Genomic DNA, 18,846 nt, shown 5'->3' with positions numbered 1-18,846 from the left:
AGAGATACACATTCCACAGGCAGAATGTGGTCCATGTCAGAAGGCGAGATTGGCCCCTGGTCTCCCTCTTGATCCCAGTGTTTAAATGTCTTCATCATGGAGAATTTCAAACATACCCAAATGTTAAGAGAATCGTGAACCCCGAAGACCCATCACTCAGTTAACAGTCGACATATGTCTGTCCGCATTTCACCCTGGCCAACCCCTGATCACTGTATTTTCTCGAAGGTATTCCAGCCATCGCGGTATTATACCTGTAAAGGCTTTTAGTATGTTTTTGTTTGTTTGTTTGCGGTACGCGGGCCTCTCACTGTTGTGGCCTCTCCCGTTGCGGAGCACAGGCTCCGGACGCGCAGGCTCAGCGGCCACGGCTCACGGGCCCAGCCGCTCCGCGGCACGTGGGATCCTCCCGGACCGGGGCACGAACCCGTGTCCCCTGCATCGGCAGGCGGACTCTCAACCACTGCGCCACCGGGGAAGCCCAAGGTGTTTTAGTATGAACTGTTCACACTTGCCCTCGTTCTCTCACAAATCTGTGCTGTGTTTAAACCCAGTGCCAAGAAGCACCAGGCAGGCGGCCCTCCTGCCAGCGTCTGTGGACAGAGGTCCCAGAGCCGGCCCTGTGGCCAGGGCTCAGGAATGGGACCAGGCTCTGTCAGAGTTCCCAGGGTTTAGGGAGGAACTCATTTTGATTTCTCTATTTGTAAGAAAAAGGGATCGGGCTCAAGTAAACGGTCCCTCCCCGGGCCCTCCTCCTTCACCGACCGCTGGATCGTCCCCTCATGGACATGCATTGAGCTCCACTGTATACAGGACCAGGCCAGCCACACCCGGGCCCTCACCACTTGCACCTCCTCTGCACGCCCGTTCCCAACCTACAGAAAACCAAAGTGAGACCGACTCTCTACTCGAAGCTCGCTCTACGAACCTGTCTGTGCCTCAGTTTCCTGATCTAAAAAATACCTTTCTCGCAGGGTTAACAAAAGGCCTGGATGATGGGGTGATGCCTGCAACAGTGCCCGGGGCTCAGGAAGTACCCAGAAAGGCGTTGGCGATAATCCACCGCTCACCTGCCTCAGCCCTCTGGCAGGGTCCTGCTTACTTTACCAAGCCACCATTTATAAGACATTTTTTTATGCCCTTTCTGTCTCTCTCAAAATCTACCAGTAGCTTTTCTGTTTGTTTTTACCGAGAAGAAACTCAACCAATGTTTGCTCAGTTGAATGTGCTGTGAACCCCTCAGACTGAGGGTGAGGAGGGGCTGGGCTGACTAGACCTTCTGAGCTGGTGGAGGCTGGGGTCTTCAGGCACCCACGTGCTTGGAGGCTTGCCGGAGGGTCCTTGGAATGGAGGCTTCCTCTCTAACGCTTTTCCAACAGGCGGGGACCCAAGAGTGGGTAATGAAATCACTTCAGGGATTCACAACCAGAACAGCCTTTTAAGTGAAATGGACTAGAAGAGATCAGAGTTCATCCTTGGGAGAGGGTGACTTTCATTTCCTAAAACCTGTCCCAGGGGTGTGTGTGTGTGTGTGTGTGTGTATGTACACCAGGCTTTCATATAAAATGCATTTTTTATTGTAGGTCCCAGTCAAAAAAGTTTGGAAAAACGTTGTCTTACTAACAGGCAGAAAGACATTACAGAAAGAGCCTCGGCTTTTGAGGAAGTCTAAGACTCAAATCCTGACTCAGACACTTACTAGCTGAGTGTCCTTGGGGAAGTTACTTGGCCTCTCTGACCTTCAGTTTCCTCAACTGAAAAATGGGGGTCAAGTAAGGTAACGTATGTTCGCTCAGCACCTGGCACAATCAAGGCAGGTGGTTTTAACCTTTTAGGAATCTGATGAAAGACACTTAGCCCTGAAAAAAGAGGCTGTGCACAAAACCTGACCCCACCCCCGCCAAACTCCTCCCTCCTCAAGAGCACTCACACAGTGGAGCTGCGATGACTCCTAGTGGACAGGCCCTGCTCGGCCCTCACCAGTCGCTGGTAGGAGATTCCTGTGGCCAAAAGAACAAACACAAAAAAACAGTTCACGGACTTAACCTGTTCCTTCAGCAGCCATGGCCCTGCGCCTCGCAGGAGCCTGGCACTGGAGAATCCAGCTGGGAGTTCCCGGATGAGGGGCAGATGAAGCCCCTTGCCAGCAGGGTCTTTAACAGTCTGGTTCCCAGGCCCCACCCGCCCTGCAAAGCTTCACTCTTCAGAGACTGCGGGGCAGGGCACCCTGGGAGGAGACGGAGGCCCCTGAAGCGGCCGGATCTCCTGCTATCCAGCTGGTCCTGCCGACCTCTCCCGGTCCCGGGTGACCTCCTGCAGTGGGTGTGCCAGGCACCCCTCAGCTCAGCCTCAGCTCCGGCCAGCCCCCAGCCTCCCCCTTGGCCTCCCGGCCCCGCTTCCCACATGCTCTCGGGGGGCCCTCAGGGGCCCGTGGTCCTGCCTGGCGCTGTCCCTCTCTAGGGCTGAGCCTCTCTGCACCAAAGACCCCCTCCCCACCTTCCGCTCTGGCCTCACCCACCTCTCCGTGACCTCTGATTCCAATGTGCTGAGAAGAAACTAGCCAAAGGTCTCCCTTTTCCCCTGCAACTTGACTCAATTCCGTAGCTGGAAAAGTGCGTATTCAGTTCTGCGTCAACTACGGTGAGGCTGCTAACACGACAGCTCACACTCCTCGCTGATGAGGCTGGGACTCAGGGGGGCAGGCAGCCTCCTTGTTAGAGCCTGGGCATCGTCACAGGGGCCCTGCCGGGTGTGGACCGGGTGGGAGCCGGGAGCGGAAAGGCAGCCCCTCGGAGGAGCCAGAGACAAGGCTGGGGTCACAGGCGGCTGTCAACAGAAGGGCCGTGACTTTTGGGTAGTAAATGGCCGAACATTTCCAATGCACGGTATTCCAACTTAGGGCCCAATTGCTTTGCTTTGGGGGCCTTTCATTTGGCGTGTCTTCCATGATACTGTCACGTGTTTGGATGTTAATGTTACGTCTATTTTGACAGGAAAGTCCCTGAAACAGGGATTACGAGCAGGGCTCAGGACGCCACCTGGTGGCCGCTCACAGACATGAGCGAGAAAAGTCCCCTCGTTGCCCCTTCCACGCCCAACAAAGTGCTGCAGGAGTGTCCCCCGCACCCCAGGTCTCCCCGCCCCCCAATCTCCCCGCCCCCCAAAACACACGGAGAGCCAAGTCTTCTCTTGACCCGTCCACGCTCTTCTTTTACCATCTAATGTTTTTAACGGGGAACCCACGCCCTGCTGACCCGCTGCCGGCCCCGCCCCATTTCTGACTCTGTAAACACAGGCCAGGCCGGGGCCACACTCCCGGGGGGCTGTTGACCACTTTCTCCTTGAAACCTGCTCCTGCCTCTAGTCTCCGTGACGAGGAACATTCTCTAACATCCTCTATGTCTCCACCTGCGTATCTTAGGATGCTTTAACGGTCTCATTTGGGGATTTATAGCATCGTTAGTGCTGGGAGCTGCTGTTTGCTTGATTTTGTTGTATTAGCGGGGGGACCCGGAGGCCGTTGTTTCCAGAGCTGGTTGGCCGGTGCTGCGGAACAGCCCGGATTCCAGCAGCATCAGCTGAAACTCTCTACCCCTCTCCCAAAGACACCCATCCAATCCCCCCCTCCTTGGCTTCTCTTGATAACGGACCTCCACTTACCGGGGAGCCTCAGGGCACTGGGCGCCTCTCTCCCTTTGACCTTCGCCCCTCCCACCTGGGCATCTCTGGCAGACGGGAACACTTTTCTGGGACTGGCTTTCTTAGACCCAGGCTGGCCCAAGGGCTGAACAAAAAACCCACCTAGGCGGTTCCGTGTCAGGTCCTAATACGTAGGAGATGGAAAGGGCCCCCTCACACGGGCGAGGGATGGGGCCTGGCAGTTGGGAGCCAACGGTGGGCAGCCACGGTGAAGTTCAAACGCCTTGCCAAGGCACGTGAGCCCCTCTGCAACTGAGCTTTGTTTACCCACCTGAGCTTTCCCTCTTTTAAATTTTTTAAATTATTTATTTGACTTCTGATGGAAGTAGAGTTGATTTACAGTGTTGGGTTAGTTTCAGGTGTACAGCAAAGTGACTCAGTTATACATATATATATCTACCTATTCTTTTTCAGATTCTTCTCCATTATAGGTGATCACAAAGTACTGACTATGGTTCCCTGGGCTACACAGTAGGTCCCTGTTGTTTATCCATTTTATACATAGTAGTCTGCATCTGTTAACCCCAAACTCCTCATTTACCCCTCCCCGCCTCTCCCTCTTTTAAAGTGGTGACTAGCAATGGCCATTCTGCACAGGAGAGCCGACCGGGAAGACAGAGGATGCGTGACCATCGCCCTGGCGCCACCGAGCAGGAACTGGCTCCACACTGACGACACTCTTACGGAACGGCCCACTGGGCATCCGTGCGTGCGTGCGGCGGGCAACGAGAACGCTGTCCGGGTTCGCTGGCAGAAGGTGAGCGCCAGAGTCCACAGAGTCCTCGGGGCCAGCGCGACACAGGAGGGGCCCCGCCTTAGCTGCATTTCAGTCCCAGCAGGAGACGATGCCGTGTTCCTCGCCTGACCCGCAGCATCGGACCCTGACCCAAACAGCTCCCGACAGCTGGCTTCCTCTTATGCTTTCCTCCCTTCTGGGGTCCCCTGGGCAGCAGTTTCCTGCCCCTCATCTCTGCGACGGGCCTGGGTTCTAGAGAGTCTGCGGGAATCGGGGAATGGGGGACTCAGGCCCTGGGGCCTCAGCAGGCCCTGGGGCAGGAAGGTGAGGCTCGGCCTCAGGTGTGAATAAATCCAGGGCGGGGAGGAGGATGTGGAGGGTGGGAAGGGGTGTGGCCTGAGCCAGGTCGGGGAGGCGAGAGGAAAACACAGGGGAAGGAAACCACTGGGCAGAACTACACGCACGCAGAGGGGAGTTGGTTCTTGGCATAAATAGGCCAATGTAAAAAAAAAAAAAAAAAAGACCTATGCTGCAGTGACCCCCTGGAACGGCCCGTGGGATGGACGAGGCCTCAGCCTGGCACAGTCTCCAGGCCTGGGGGTGGGGGAGGCGAGGTCTGCCACCCCAGCCCTCTCAGCACCCTGCTGATAGTCACCCAACAGGACCAGTCCAGGTCTTCCAGCCCCTCTTACTCGTAAGTCACACGTGGTAGAGACTTCTGGGCATCTACCCAACACCCACCCCCTCCTTCACCAACGGGACACGGGGCAATGTGCCCGGTTGATAAATCACATTTCTCAACCTCCCTTGCAGAAGGAGTTGGGTGGTGCCTCTGGAAGACCCCTCTTTGCAACCCCCACTCACTTCCTCCTTTCTGTTAACTGGAATGGGGGCATGATGGCCAGAGCTCCAGCAGCCATCTTAGACCATGAAGTGACCTGAGGACGATGTTTCCTGCTAAGGACGGTGGAGCAGAAAGATGGGAGGAGGCCGGCCCAGAGCGTTCGTGGGACCACTGTGTTAACCCCGGACTGCCTTCTTCCAGACTTTTTTTAATGTGAGAGAAAAAACAAACCCTTATGAGTTTAAGGCAGTGTTATTGTGGGCTGTTATAGGCAGCTGGCTAAGTCCTAACCAATCACAGCCTGTGAATTCTGGAAGAGGTGCCCTCCACTCTTTTCCTCAAACCTCCCTGTGATATTGCAGTAGGATAAGAAACAAATGTGGTCTTCAACCCAGTTCCTCAGACAGAGCTCCTAAGACTTGTTTTCCTGAGGAAAGTGACTGATTACGAGTGAGAGGAGCGTCTTTTCGTTATTTACAACGAGCCCCCTTAAACCAGACCTGAGCTTATGCCGATGAGGTAGCTCTTGGTGGGCCCCGAGGTAGCTCCTAGATGGGGGCTGGTTGCCTGAAGGAGCCAACCACGTGACTGCCTTCCCCTCCTCCCTCCAGGAGCTGGAGGTTGAGTTAACCACCAATGGCCAAGATTTAATTGATCGTGCCTCCATCACAGAACCTCCATAAAAACCTCAGGCTACGGGGTTGGGAGGAGTGCATCCATGTGTCATGAGGCTGATGCACCCCAACACCACAGGGACAGAAGATCCTACACTCAGGACCCTTCCGGACCTTTGCCCTACGTACTTGTTCATCTGGCTGTTCATCTGTATCTTTTATCACATCCTTTGTAACAAATCGGTCAATGGGAGTAAAGTGTTCTCCTGAGCTCTGCGAGCCATTCTAGCAAATTAAAGAACCCGAGGAGGAGGTCATGGGAACCCCCGATTTATAGCCAGACAGTCAGAAGTAAGGGACTTGGCATCTGAAATGGGGGTGGTCTGTGGCACTGAGCCCTTAGCCCGTACGGTCTGCCAAACTCCAGGTAGTGTGGGTCAGAAGTGAACTGAATCGCTGGATACCCAGCAGGGGCCTGGAGAGCTGGAGAACCGTTTGGTGGGTGGGGGAACCCCACGCACCTGGTGTCAGAATGTTCCTTCTGCAACGACGGCACAGAGGCCCACCTACAGCCAATGAAGTCTGACGTTCTCTCAAGGGGTGTAAACCTTCCATTCCATAATCACAGATAAAAAGTATAAAATGAAAATTCTTTGATCAGTCATGTCCCAGAGAAACACATCGCCACTGAAGAACATTCGGAATTCACCTGCCACCAGCTGAGAGACAAAACTGACTAATGCGGGTTTGTTCCTGCTTTGAAAGGAGGTCAAAGGGTGGGCACGTGCTCAGTGAAAGGAAAAAGGGCAGGAGAAGTTGCCCAAGCGGGGAGAGCACTCACCAGCTAGGACCGCCCAGGGCCTTTCATCACACACAATCCCCTACCTGTGCCTCTTGGTAGAAAACACAGCTTCATGTGAACATGAGAATGTGGTGTTTGGAGTCAAAGAATATGGTTTCTGGAATCAAATGGACATGAGTTCAAGTGGTAGAACTCTTGTTAGCCACGTGGCCGTGGGCCAGCTGAATTGTCTGGCCTTCAGTTTCATCGCCTGAAAGACGGGAATAATAGTAACTCCCCGCGGGGATGTTCTGAGGGTAGATGACACTCACCCTCAGCAGTGCTGAACGCACTGTCAGCCCTCGGTGAAGGCCACCAACGCCATCACTGCCCTCCGTCACCTCCTCCTCCTCCTCCTCAAGAACGACTGCGGTCCTATTTCTTTAACTTGAAATACAGTTGGTTTACAATGTGGTGTTAGTTTCAGGTGTACAGCAAAGAGACTTGGATCCTTTTCCATTATAGGTTATTACAAGATACTGAATATAGTTCCACTGCTGCACAGTAGATCCCTGTTGTTTATTTTATTTTATTTTATTTTTTATTATTATTTTTTTTTGCGGTATGCGGGCCTCTCACTGTTGTGGCCTCTCCCGTTGCGGAGCACAGGCTCCGGACGCGCAGGCGCAGCGGCCATGGCTCACGGGCTTAGTTGCTCCGCGGCATGTGGGATCTTCCCGGACCAGGGCACGAACCCGTGTCTCCTGCATCGGCAGGCGGATTCTCAACCACTGCGCCACCAGGGAAGCCCCCTGTTGTTTATTTGATATACAGTAGTTTGCATCTACTAACTCCAAACTCCTAATTTCTCCCTCCCCACCCCCTCCCCCTTTGGTAACCATAAGTTTGTTTTCGATGTCTGTGGGTCTGTTTCCGTTTTGTAAATAAGTTCATTTGCATCATTTTTTTAGATTCCACATCTAAGTGATATCATGTGATACTGGTCTTTGTCTGACTTCACTCAGTATGATCATCTCTAGGTCCACTCATGTTGCTGCAAATGGCATTATTTCATTCTTTTTTATAGCTGAGTAATATTCCAGTGCGTGTGCGTGTGCGTGTGTGTATCACATCTTCTTTAGCCATTCATCTGTTGACGGACACTTGGGTTGCTTCCGTGTCCTGGCTACTGTCAACAGAGCTGCTATGAACGCAGTCCTACTTTTGACAAGGAGGCTCAGAGAGCTTATGTAACCTGTCCAAGGTCATCGGCTAGTAAGTGACAAAGCACAGGTCTTTCTTATCTGAAAGCCCATGTTCCTTCTCTCACATTTGACTTTATAGCTAAAGCCAGAATCATCAAACTTTTCTGAGCCTTGGTTGTCTCACGCACAAAATGGGAGAAATGTTGCTTTTTCCCTCTTACTCCACAGGGCTGTGGTCTGGGTGAGATACAATCATGGGGCTTTGGGTGCTTTGAAAACTGCGGTGACTCACACATATGATTCTGTCACCCCTCAGGATGACAGACCAATTCTCTGCAGGCAAGCATTATGGTCTGCACAGCTGTGTGGGCATAAATACTCCACAAACATATGGGCTGAACCCAAGAGGGGTGTGGTGGGCAGGACCCGGAAGCACTGACGTGAGGTTTCCTGCCACCCCCAGATGGAGGCAGTAGGCGACCCTACTGGAGGCAGAGTCAGGAAGGGGGAGGCCCTCAGGCTTGATAACCTGCCCACTTCCTCTGCCACCCAGCCACATCAAAGTGGGATAAACTGTTTCCCTCATCTCCATGGCAACTCGCTCCCCAAGGCTCCATGGGTGGAGGGCCCAGCTCTCAGGTCCCTTGTCATCTTCTCCCTGTGACCTTGCCAAGATCCATCTATTAAGCTAATACCACCCCAAACCCTACTGTCCCCAGCAATGGGAAATCAATATAGGCCAGCATCCATCCTCACAAACTGCGGAGAGGGAGACATTCTTACGCTCCCATTTTTACAGACGAGGAAACTGAGGTTCCTACGATGTTCAATGTCTTGCCAAAGGCCCCACAGCCCCAGGATTTGACACGGCGATGGGCTAGTACCAAGTACCGGTAACCGCCAAGTGATTCAGCCTCAGCCTCTCCCCAAGAGCTCATCGCCGGGCCCCCATTCCCGCCCCTCTCCCTCCCTCCTATTGCCTCTCTCAGCTGGGGTTACTGGGGATGGAGCGACTCAGCAACAAGGCAAAACTATTACCATGTGCCTTTACAAGGATCACACCAAAGCACTTCCTAACTAGCCCACTTGAGGGTTATGTAAAAGGAGCTAATCTGGTTTAATTTGCTACTTGCTATTCATGAGGGCGCAGGTTCTGTGAAGTTAGTTAGAGGTTCACTTGTGGATGTGAGATGAGTAATTTTTGCTCACTATAAAAGATAACTTCAAAGGGGTTTTTTGCCCTGTGTGATGTTTTAGTCCCCCATATGATGTTAACTAATTTTGTATCTAATTCTGCCATCTTTTTGTGGCTTAGATGAGAAATTTATTTGTTTCTCATACCCTCCTTTAAACCAGCCCTCCCACCTTGCTGGTCCCCTCAGTAACGAACTGAATGCGTTTCGACACGGGCTCGCTATACATTTGTAGGAGTGCCTGGTTTTTTTTTTTTTAACTGTTTGAAAATGACTCTCTGACACAAGAAAGAGCTAATGGTTTCCTATTTCGGTTCTGCTTTCCCTGGAAGAGGAGGCGTTCCTGGCATGAGCAGCCTGGCCTGAACGTCCCCCTCCAGCCATTTGCTTCGGTCCCCAGCATACCTGAGCCCTCACAGGGTCCCAGGGGCAAGGTGCAGGGGAAGACCCTCGGCAGTGAGCGACTCGGGTGCCAGGAGTGCTCCCTGCTCTGAGTCCAAGGACCCTCACTCCATTTCCATCTCCAGTTGCTGCTCTGCCTGGCTCTTGTCCCCCAAGCCTAGAACCCCACGTCCCCGAGTCCGGGCCTCCCCACAGCCCACATCCACCCCTTGGCCCCACATCGGCTCGCTGGGGGCTGCTCGGAGCTGAGTTCCTGCTCAGCTGCCCACAAAAACATCTCAAGGCATAGCGTGCATCCAGCTGAGGGGAGACAGCTGGTTCCACTTGAAACTGGGAAGCGTCCCCCTGCACGCAGGTGACAGACAGCCCTCCCCCAGGACAACCTCTCCTTTACCCATTTCAAAGTAAAATCATTTAGATCTTTGGTAGAGACTGAAGGTCCTGCCAAGGCATTTGCATTTTGAATCCTTTCTGTCTCATTATAGAAAGGAAGGAAAGCTTTGCGTTCTTTTAAAAGGAATTCTGGTCACCAGCAAGAAGCCCAGAAGTGATCTAGATCTGTTTGTTCGGAGGGTGGGTAGCAGGGAGCAAGGGAATGAAAGAGATTGCCTGACTTGTCTATTCACCATGTGCCTCAGCACCTTTCCCAGTCCAACCCCTTCTCCTGAAGGCCTTCCGGATTTCTTAATTCTTCCACCCAAGTCTCTACCAGGAGGTAAGGTCCACGTAATGGGTAGACTTTGGCTACCCTAGCCTGTGCCTGTAACAACGGACAGCTGACTGGCTGGGGGAAGACAGATCAGCTGATTGGTTAGGCAAACAGATCAGCTGATTGGCTGGGAGACAACAGATCAGCTGATTGGTTAGGCAAACAGATCAGTTGATTGGTTGGGAGACGACAGATCAGCTGATTGGTTGGGAGACGACAGATCAGCCGATTGCTTGGGCAGACAAATCAGATGAGCAGTTGGGGAAGGAAGTCATAAACCTCCCCAAAGGAATTTTCATATAAAGCTTCAGTCCTGTGCTTTCTAGGGTCCCTGAATTATTAGGGAATAAGATTTGGTACTTCCGTCCTGTGTGTGTTTCATGCACACGATGAGACTTAAGACACTCCCAATACTAAACAGGGTCTGGTGCATATACAGATTTAAAAGAAAAAAAAACAAGATTACAACATACTTAGTATTGGGGGGGGGGCTGCTTTTTTACTCAACACGTTACTTAACATCTTTTCATCTCAGTAACCTTATTTCTATGATCTCATCTTTAATAAGTGAGGAGGACTCCACCAAATGACTTTGCTACGATTTATTCAACTATGTACAATATTTAAGTTTTTTTGGAATTAGTTGATTATTAAGAAGAATGCAGCAATGAACACCCTTGTAGCTAGGCTCATGTAACCTATTTTTCTTCCATTACTTTTATGGTCTTTTTTTTTTTTAATTTTATGGTCTTCATTTCCACACTTAAATATTTAATCCATCTGAAAGTTATTTTTATGTCTGCAATAGAACTCAATTTTTTTTTCAGATAGAATTTTAAACCCCTCCTTTTTTTGGTCAATTATCTTGATACCATTTATAAAATGACCAATTGTTTACATCACTGATTTGAGGATGCTGCTTTGTCATATAATACATTTTTATACATCGAATCTGTTCCTTGCTATTTTATTTAGTTCCATTAATTTTCTATTCTTATACCAACAGTGTACTATTTTAATAACTATAGCCTTACAGTACTTCTAAAGACCTAGTAGAGAACTATCTCATTCTTACTCTTCCTTAAGAATACATAAGTACATAATAAATCCTACTGTAGAGCATTTATTCTGTCCAAAAGACTTTATTTTGTTAAATTTTTAAAAATTGGTATTTTTGACTGCAGTTACATTTATTTCCATAATACCTGGTGTTATTACAATATTGATTCAATCCAGCAATGTCTCTTAAACTTTTTTTTTTTTTTTTTTTTTTTGCGGTACGCGGGCCTCTCACTATTGTGGCCTCTCCCTCGCGGAGCACAGGCTCCGGACGCGCAGGCGCAGCGGCCACAGCTCACGGGCCCAGCCGCTCCGCGGCACGTGGGATCTTCCCGGACCGGGGCACAAACCCGCGTCCCCTGCAATGGCAGGCGGACTCTCAACCACTGCGCCACCGGGGAAGCCCTGTCTCTTAAACTTTTTATCCTTCAGTAAAGTTTGTTTTCTCTGTGTAGGTTATTCACATTTCTTTACTTATATTTTTAGTTGCTATCGTAAATTGTTTTTTTCCACATTATGTTTTCTTACTGGTTGATGCTATTATATAAGAAAGCTCTTACCTACCTGATTACTAGTCTGACAGTGCTCTGGGTTATTCTTAGTCTTGACAGATAAGCAATTGTTTGATCTCTATGTAATTAAAATTTTATCTTTCTGAAAGAGGAAATATTCTTTCTTTCTTATTTTTCACGGGCAAAATAACTACAAGCACGAAGAGGAAGATTATTGACTTAATAATGGAAACGCTTCTAGTGGGTTGTTACCTTATTAAGGACCCTCCCATATATTAATCGTTTCCACATATTAGAGGGGCTTTGAATATCAGGAATGGATGTTGAATTTTTTTTTCATTTCTTGTCTTTTTTTTTTTTACCTTAAATATTTTTATTTGGAATGGATGGAAGTTGAATTTTATCAAACATTTCAGAGGCATCTACTGGGATGTTTGTGTGACTTTATTCCTCTGAGCTACTGATGTGATGAATTACTCTAATATGGGACCACCTCTCAGTAAATCATACTGGAGCATGTTTTTCTGGCTCTACAATAGTTTCGTTAGACCTCCTTTTCCCGTCTGCTATAGCACCTGCAATGTCTCAGGAACTACTTCTCAGAATCCACATATGAAAACTTGGACAGTACCAGGCCCTCGTCCACACTTGTCGTGGTACCCATCTACCTGTTCATTCCTGGTACCAGCCGCCTTCCCCGGCCAGAACCGAGTCCATTCACACATGCATCCCCCTACGTGTTCTGGGGTAAAGAGAACAAACAAGGGCCTCTCGTCAACATTGTGTGGGCCTCTCTGTCTGGCCTGGGCAGCCTCAGAGAACCCCTGGCTAACCAGAGCGGAGGCACAGGCCAGGAGGTGGGGTCTCCGTGCCCTGAACCCCTGCTCAGTACCCCTGAGAGCTCCTCCTCGAGCTACTGCCCGTGTTTGCTGCCTTCAGCTGTCTGATGCTGAGGCAGACACGGAGCACTAGAATCATGAAAAGGGGCTCCAGGCTTGTGAAGCAGGCCACGGGCAGAGACGAGCTGAACGATATGAAGTGGGGGGGGGGGCGCCAGAGCCAAAGCCCAGTTTCAGAAAAGATGGAAACCTCCCGACCGCATGGGCCCGGCCCCACGTGCGTGCCACCTCAACACTTACCTGGGGCCTTCAGTTCAGCATCGATGAAGGTGAGCAGTTCCTGGCAGATGCTACAGTAAGGAACGGGCCAGGTCAGGAATCGGTGGTAGGTTTTGGCTGCTTTCAGAAGGAGATCTGAGTCTGGTGGGAAGTGTGGCGTCTGGGATGGAGAGGGAGGGGCGGGCAGTGAGGTCCGGGTGAGAGAAAGCTCACTGATATTGACCCTGCTCCTTTCTGGAATGTTCCACAGAGGGCACACTTTTCCTGGCAGCAGTGCGTCCCGGGACGAGGGCAGGCAGAGTTGAAAGTCACCCATAGGAAGTGAGTTACAGATGGGCAAGATGGTGCCCAAGGATGTAGGATGTCTCTACTACAGGGGCCTTGTTTTCACCAAACATAACAATTTACCAAATACCCCAGAGGGCCTCTCTGAAAAGCTGTCACCTTGGAGGTCGTCCTAAAGGGTGCCACCGCTGCCACCCCTTTCGAGGAATGGTCTTCAATGCCTAAACCGCCTTTATTTAAATATCCTCACGAGAGGCCAATGTTTATTCTTTGAAGTGGACTGACTCAACGTACTGCGGGGGTCATTTGATGCCACCGGTCTGGTGAACACGGGGTGACGGCACTGGGGTACAAAAGGAGGTGGACGTCACATGTCTTTAAGAGAACCTCTCCCGTGGTTTGTGAAAGGGCTGTGACCGCATCCCCTCCATGGGTGCCCAGATACTCCAGGCGGGATGGCGTCCGCGTGGAGTTACTGGAGGCCTCTCAAATGGCTAATCTGAAGCCATCAGAGGGGTGACACCCACCTGAAGTGTCACTGGGGGACAGTTTCTCTCTCTGTGGGTTCACCCTCTGAGCTGTGAGGGCTCTGCCCTCTCCGTGGAGGCTGTTCTGCCCTCTCCTCCCCAACCTCCCCCAGCCTGGCCCAGCCGGGAACTTACACAGAGGACAGTGGAGTAGAAGAGCAGGGCCAGGGGGGCGAGGAGGTCATAGGTGCCCTTCTCTTGGACCTGTGCGGGGGACAGGAGGGGGGGCAGGCTCATCACAGGTACACAACAGAGCACCGCTCTCTTCTCTATTCCTTTCTTTTCTTTTTCTTTTTTAAGTGAAAAGTAATGCAATCGCAAGACAAACATTCAGAAAACAGAAGAAAAAAAAACACAACCCCACGATATCCCCCTTCCAAACTCAGCCACAACTAATATTGCAATGTATTTCTCCTTTTACTCCATTTTTTTCTGTGTATTAAGTTGTAATCATTGGGTGCATATTTTTACGCTTCATGTCTTTTACATACAATATTGTAAGTGGATTTCTGTTTTGCTACATCATCTCTAAGACCATATTTTTCCCCCTCCTAGTTATACATTTATCTATTATTTGTATTGTAAACATGTTTTCCAGTTTGTTGCTGGTCTTTGAATTTTATGGATTTTTTAATGTACATAAATTACAAGTGTTAGCTTTTTCCTTTATGGATTTTCACTTTTGCATGCAAGGTTCATGTAAATATTCATATAGGGTTTTTGTTCTCTTCTTGGAAGCTTCATTTTCTTAAATTTAAACCTTTAATCCACCTAGAGTTCTGTATAATATGAATTTGGAATCTCACTCCATATTTTTGGAAATGTTTAGTCAATTTTCCCTAAACCATTTAATACATTTTAATGATGCAATTTTTGGTTTTTTTGGAGGCTCTGCAGGCTTGCAGGATCTTAGTTCCCCAACCAGGGACAGAACCCGGGCCCCAGCAGTGAACGTGCCGAGTCCTAACCAGTAGACCACCAGGGAATTCCCCACAGTTTTTTAATATATTAAATTTTGTTTCTACCTTTGGATACTATCCATCATTTTTATTACCTATGTAATACTCCTTCTGGTAGATCTCCATAATTTATTAGCTTTAGACACCTGAGGTTATTTTCTTGCTCTTTTAAGTACCTGTGCCGTGAAAATCTTTGTGCATACTCCTTTTTCTATAATTTGGATTATTTATCACGGATAGAGCTCAAGAAGTGGAATGAGTGGATACAAGACTGTAAACGTATTTATGATCTTCGAAATGTATCACCAAATTGCTTTCCAAAAGAATTTTGCCATTTATAATACTGTGTATGTATAAAAGTGCCATTTCACTACACCCTTCCCTGCACTGGTTATTATCATGTTTTTGCGAATTTGCTAGGCAAAAGCTGTGTCATTATGGTTTCCATTTATTTTACTATAACTGAAGCAACATTTTCCATATTGTTTAAAAGTTCTATTTATTCTTTTGTGAATCACCTCTTTGATAGAGCTCACCCACCACACCATAAACAAGCATGTATAGACACAATTCAGAATTCTTTGGTCAAAATACTAGTGGTCTCGCAACCCATTCTGGAATTCATGGGTGTTGAAGAAGCCGAGAAAGCCCCACCTCTGCTGTGCCTGGCGATGGCAGCAGGATCAGACAGAATTCTCCTTCATGGTCCTGAATAGACCATGTGTCCAGTACACTTGCTGCTTGGCCCCTTCTATAAAACCCTCCCCTGTTGCTATACAGTAGTTGTTCCTTTATATTGGGGTTTAATAAGATAAGCACTTCAGAGGTGGTTCAGCTCTTCTGAGTTGGTCTCCTTGTGATCAGGGTATAAAGGCACCAGGTAAATGGTGGTGCCAGAATTGAAACCTTGGGTGTCTTGATAAACCAAGACTTTTTTCTTAGAGGTAAAGGGACAGCTGAGAAAGACATGTGTTTTCCAACTCAGTCGTGTATTTAAAAATCAAAATAAAACATAAAAGAGCCATTCTCTTTAGGGACTCGTGCCTGTTCTGGAACCCCAGCCCAAATCAGGTTTGTTTTCTTAAAAAAATTTTGTTGTTTTTTTTTCAGTTTTTGGCCACGCGGCATGCGGGATCTTAGTTCCCCAACCAGGGAGCGGACCCACACCCCCGGCAGTGGAAGTGCGGAGTCCTGACCACTGGACCGCCAGGGAAGTCCCCCAGATCAGCTTTAAACATACTCTTCTTCTGAGTCATAGAAGCCTGTTTACTGAACTGTTAGAGGAGGTCTCGGTTTACCTCTCCAATCAGTTTTCTCTTTTGCATCTTCTGGGGGAAAGGACCTCGGTAGCGTGCCCTCCCTTCCTTGTAGCTGACACCTTGACTTACAAGCAATGTCTGTCTTAAGAAGCAGCTTAATCTCGGGACCCTGGCTCACCCAGAACATGTTCTTAGCAAAAGGACGGCGCCCCTTCCCGAGGCCTTCAATCCACAAACACCACCGAAGCAGAGAACTCAGGCTGCCAGTGCCTCCGAAGCCCCCTGGTGGTCCAGGCACCCCAGAACTGACGTTCTGTGGGGACCTATTTCTCGATTCTATGAGGCTGACCCCAGCGCTGCCCTTCAAACCCAGGCCGAGCCCTCACCTCGCGGGTTTTCTGCAGGATCTGCTCCAGGAGGATAAGGAAGTGGCCTGGATCCCTGCTGACCAGCTCCTGCAGGCTCCAGCAGTTGAGACACAGCCCAGCTGCAAAGGGACGGAGAGGCCAGGGGTCAGTTGTGGGATGGAGGGAAGTGCAATTCCTGGGGCTGCACTGGGGCATTCCCTTCTGAAGTAAGAGTCTCAGGAAATTCTGGATCGACGCACTCGACCCTATTGTGCCCCATCAAGATAATGAAAAGTTTCTTCTTCCTGCGTAGACAGGAGGCTCAAGAGACACAGAGAGGGGCTGGGGTCTCCCTTAGAAGCCAAGGACCGGCCACGACTCTGTTCCCTGTGCCTCTGGAGAGCACCCGCTTTCCCACATCCTCCGAGATGCAGGGAAGGGGCACAGAAGCAGAGGTCGCCACCCCAGGACACAAGGCTGAGTCTGCAACAGCCATGGGACCTCCCGGAACTGCTGGGCAGTGGAGCCCGGGAATGGGAAGCGCCATTCATTTCTATTTTGAAAGCTACGAGGAGCACTTGGTCGCTCTGTAACTTCCCCAGACTTTCTCATTTGGTCAATCTCTGCTTCCCTGCAGTCAGCATGGGTAAACTCCCCCCACATTAAAGGGGTAGTCACAGAGGTCTGTGGGGGGTGTGTGTGATGGGGAATGAGAACAGTGGGGGTGAAAGTGGCCCCCTCGTGTGTACGAGCTCCTTCTGAAGCGCCGCAGGCCCCAGTCAGTGTGTTCATACGGTCACAGGTTTTCGTAAAATTTGCTACAGTCAGATATTTGTGTATTCTTTGACTTGATGGCCCCTCAATTCTAGAAGCTTAGTCTCATTAAAACCTGGGTAGGAGGCCAGAAGGAAGAAAACTGCCATTTAGGGGCCACCTACTATGCACCTCTAAGGTGCCAGGCCTTTCACACATCACCTCCATTGAATCTCCCATCCCCCCGCCTCGGGAAGGTGGTTCCTGCTGTTATTATTCTCATTTTACAGTCAAGGCAGGTGAGTCCTGAGAGGCTAAGGGACTTGCACAAGTTCCTACAGCCAGTGAGAGACAGTTTGAAGTCCGATCTGCTTAATTCCAGAGGCCAAGGAAAGCCTCTGAGAGGAGGTGACATTTGAGTTGAGACCTGAATGAGAAGGAGCCAGCTCAGCGTAGTCCTGAGGGAAGAATTCCAGGCAGCAAGTGCAAAGGTCCTGAGGTAGGAAGGAACCAGTTATGTTCAAGGAGCATGGGTATCTATCTCGTGGGGTAGTTAGGGAGGCAAGTGAGATGTGGAAAATCTTTAGGGGCATAAGGAGTTATTAAATTAATCTCTAGCCTTGGAGACAACTGCCCCAGCCTGCAGATACCCCTGTTTCTCAGTCCTGGGGATCGTGGAACACGGAGGTCTCCTATTCCCTGAAGTTCTGCTGAGATTCTCCATTGTTCTGTGGGGAAGAGGAGGATGGGGCCGTGGAGAAAACTAGAAACCAGGAAAACAGGAGAATTCTGGGGAGAACTGTCTATAAATACCCAGCTGCTCTTTTGAAATCAGCAGTGTGGCATTTTTAAGCTGGTCCAATACCTTCTTCAGGGAGCTATGCTTCTAGCACATGAGGAGGATGAGGAAGGCAGCACGGGGCGGGGGGGGGGGGAGGAGAAACTGCCACCCACAGAGGGCGACTCTCCATCAGGTGCTGTGCTGAGCAACTGCCCAAGTGAGGTCTGGGGAGTCACACACACAAGGTTGGAACCAGAACCTGCCAGTTCCGTGCCTGAACCAGTGCTCACCACAGCCCCTGAAGCTCCCTTGGGCCCCAGATGCACCTCCCCAGCTCCCTGGGACCTACCTGACCAGGAGGTGGAGCGGCGGCTGAGGCTGAGCCCGTGCAAGCAGCGCTCCAGGGCGTGCTGGATGCGGTCCTCCGTGCACGTCGTGGCCCCTGGCTGCATCCTGAGTCATTGCCTGCGTGGGGGACAGACCCTGGTCAGCCTGGAGAACCCCGGACTCGAGAAGCACATGGCCTAGCAGGGCAGCTAGCAGAGACAGGGGGCACTCACAGCCGGTGCCATCAGCCAGCTGCCTCCAGGGCTGGACCGGCTCCTGGGCTCCTGGAAGTGCCACTCAGAACGGCAGGACGGCGCACGCCTGTGGTCCAACAGCACAGGCTACGGGAAGTGAGGGGTGGCAGGGGGAGTGGAGAGGTGCGGCCCTCTCCCGCCTCCCCGCCTGCCACCCCCTCCCCCCACCCCGGCAGGGGTGAGTGGCTGCAACAGCCCAGGGAGTGCCCACGGCGTGACCAGACCCCAGTGCTGGGCAGGAGGACCTCAAAGGGAAAATCAGGATCACATGGGGAACTTTTTCTGAATTTCCAGGCCTGCGGGCCCCAGCCCTCAGGGACGGCCAGGGAGCCTGTTCCTGCTGACAAGGTCACAGAGCTCCCCGCCAGGGTGCCGGGGACTCTGATGCTGGCGCCCGGCAGGGGTTGCCTTCACGTATGCCACACCTCCACCCTGCCACACCCTCTGCTTGGGTGCCCAGGCCGCAGGCCCCTGGCCCTCAC

General features: G+C 50.7%; 1 protein-coding gene across 11 annotated transcripts in view; it reads right to left on the bottom strand.

The window, feature by feature from the left end:
* Nucleotides 1-18,846, bottom strand: part of PIK3R5 (phosphoinositide-3-kinase regulatory subunit 5) — a 70,934-nt gene that overhangs the window by 10,480 nt on the left and 41,608 nt on the right. For 5 of the 11 annotated variants that reach the window (XM_067021817.1, XM_067021816.1, XM_059047502.2 and 2 more), the window contains 5 exons: nucleotides 18,133-18,248; nucleotides 16,289-16,389; nucleotides 13,820-13,888; nucleotides 12,894-13,032; nucleotides 1,931-2,000 (listed from right to left, as the gene is read on the bottom strand). In XM_067021817.1, the coding sequence (XP_066877918.1) occupies nucleotides 1,931-2,000; nucleotides 12,894-13,032; nucleotides 13,820-13,888; nucleotides 16,289-16,389; nucleotides 18,133-18,235 (482 nt within the window). In that variant the 5' untranslated portion in view covers nucleotides 18,236-18,248. Of the gene's footprint in view, nucleotides 1-1,930; nucleotides 2,001-2,518; nucleotides 2,532-12,893; nucleotides 13,033-13,819; nucleotides 13,889-16,288; nucleotides 16,390-18,132; nucleotides 18,249-18,846 lie in introns of those variants that run through there. The other 6 variants (XM_067021812.1, XM_067021814.1, XM_067021813.1 and 3 more) reach the window with 3 other exon arrangements.

Source organism: Kogia breviceps, chromosome 19 (assembly GCF_026419965.1).
Source record: "Kogia breviceps isolate mKogBre1 chromosome 19, mKogBre1 haplotype 1, whole genome shotgun sequence".
Lineage (NCBI taxonomy): Eukaryota > Metazoa > Chordata > Mammalia > Artiodactyla > Physeteridae > Kogia > Kogia breviceps.
This window is presented reverse-complemented; position numbering and strand designations above follow the sequence as displayed.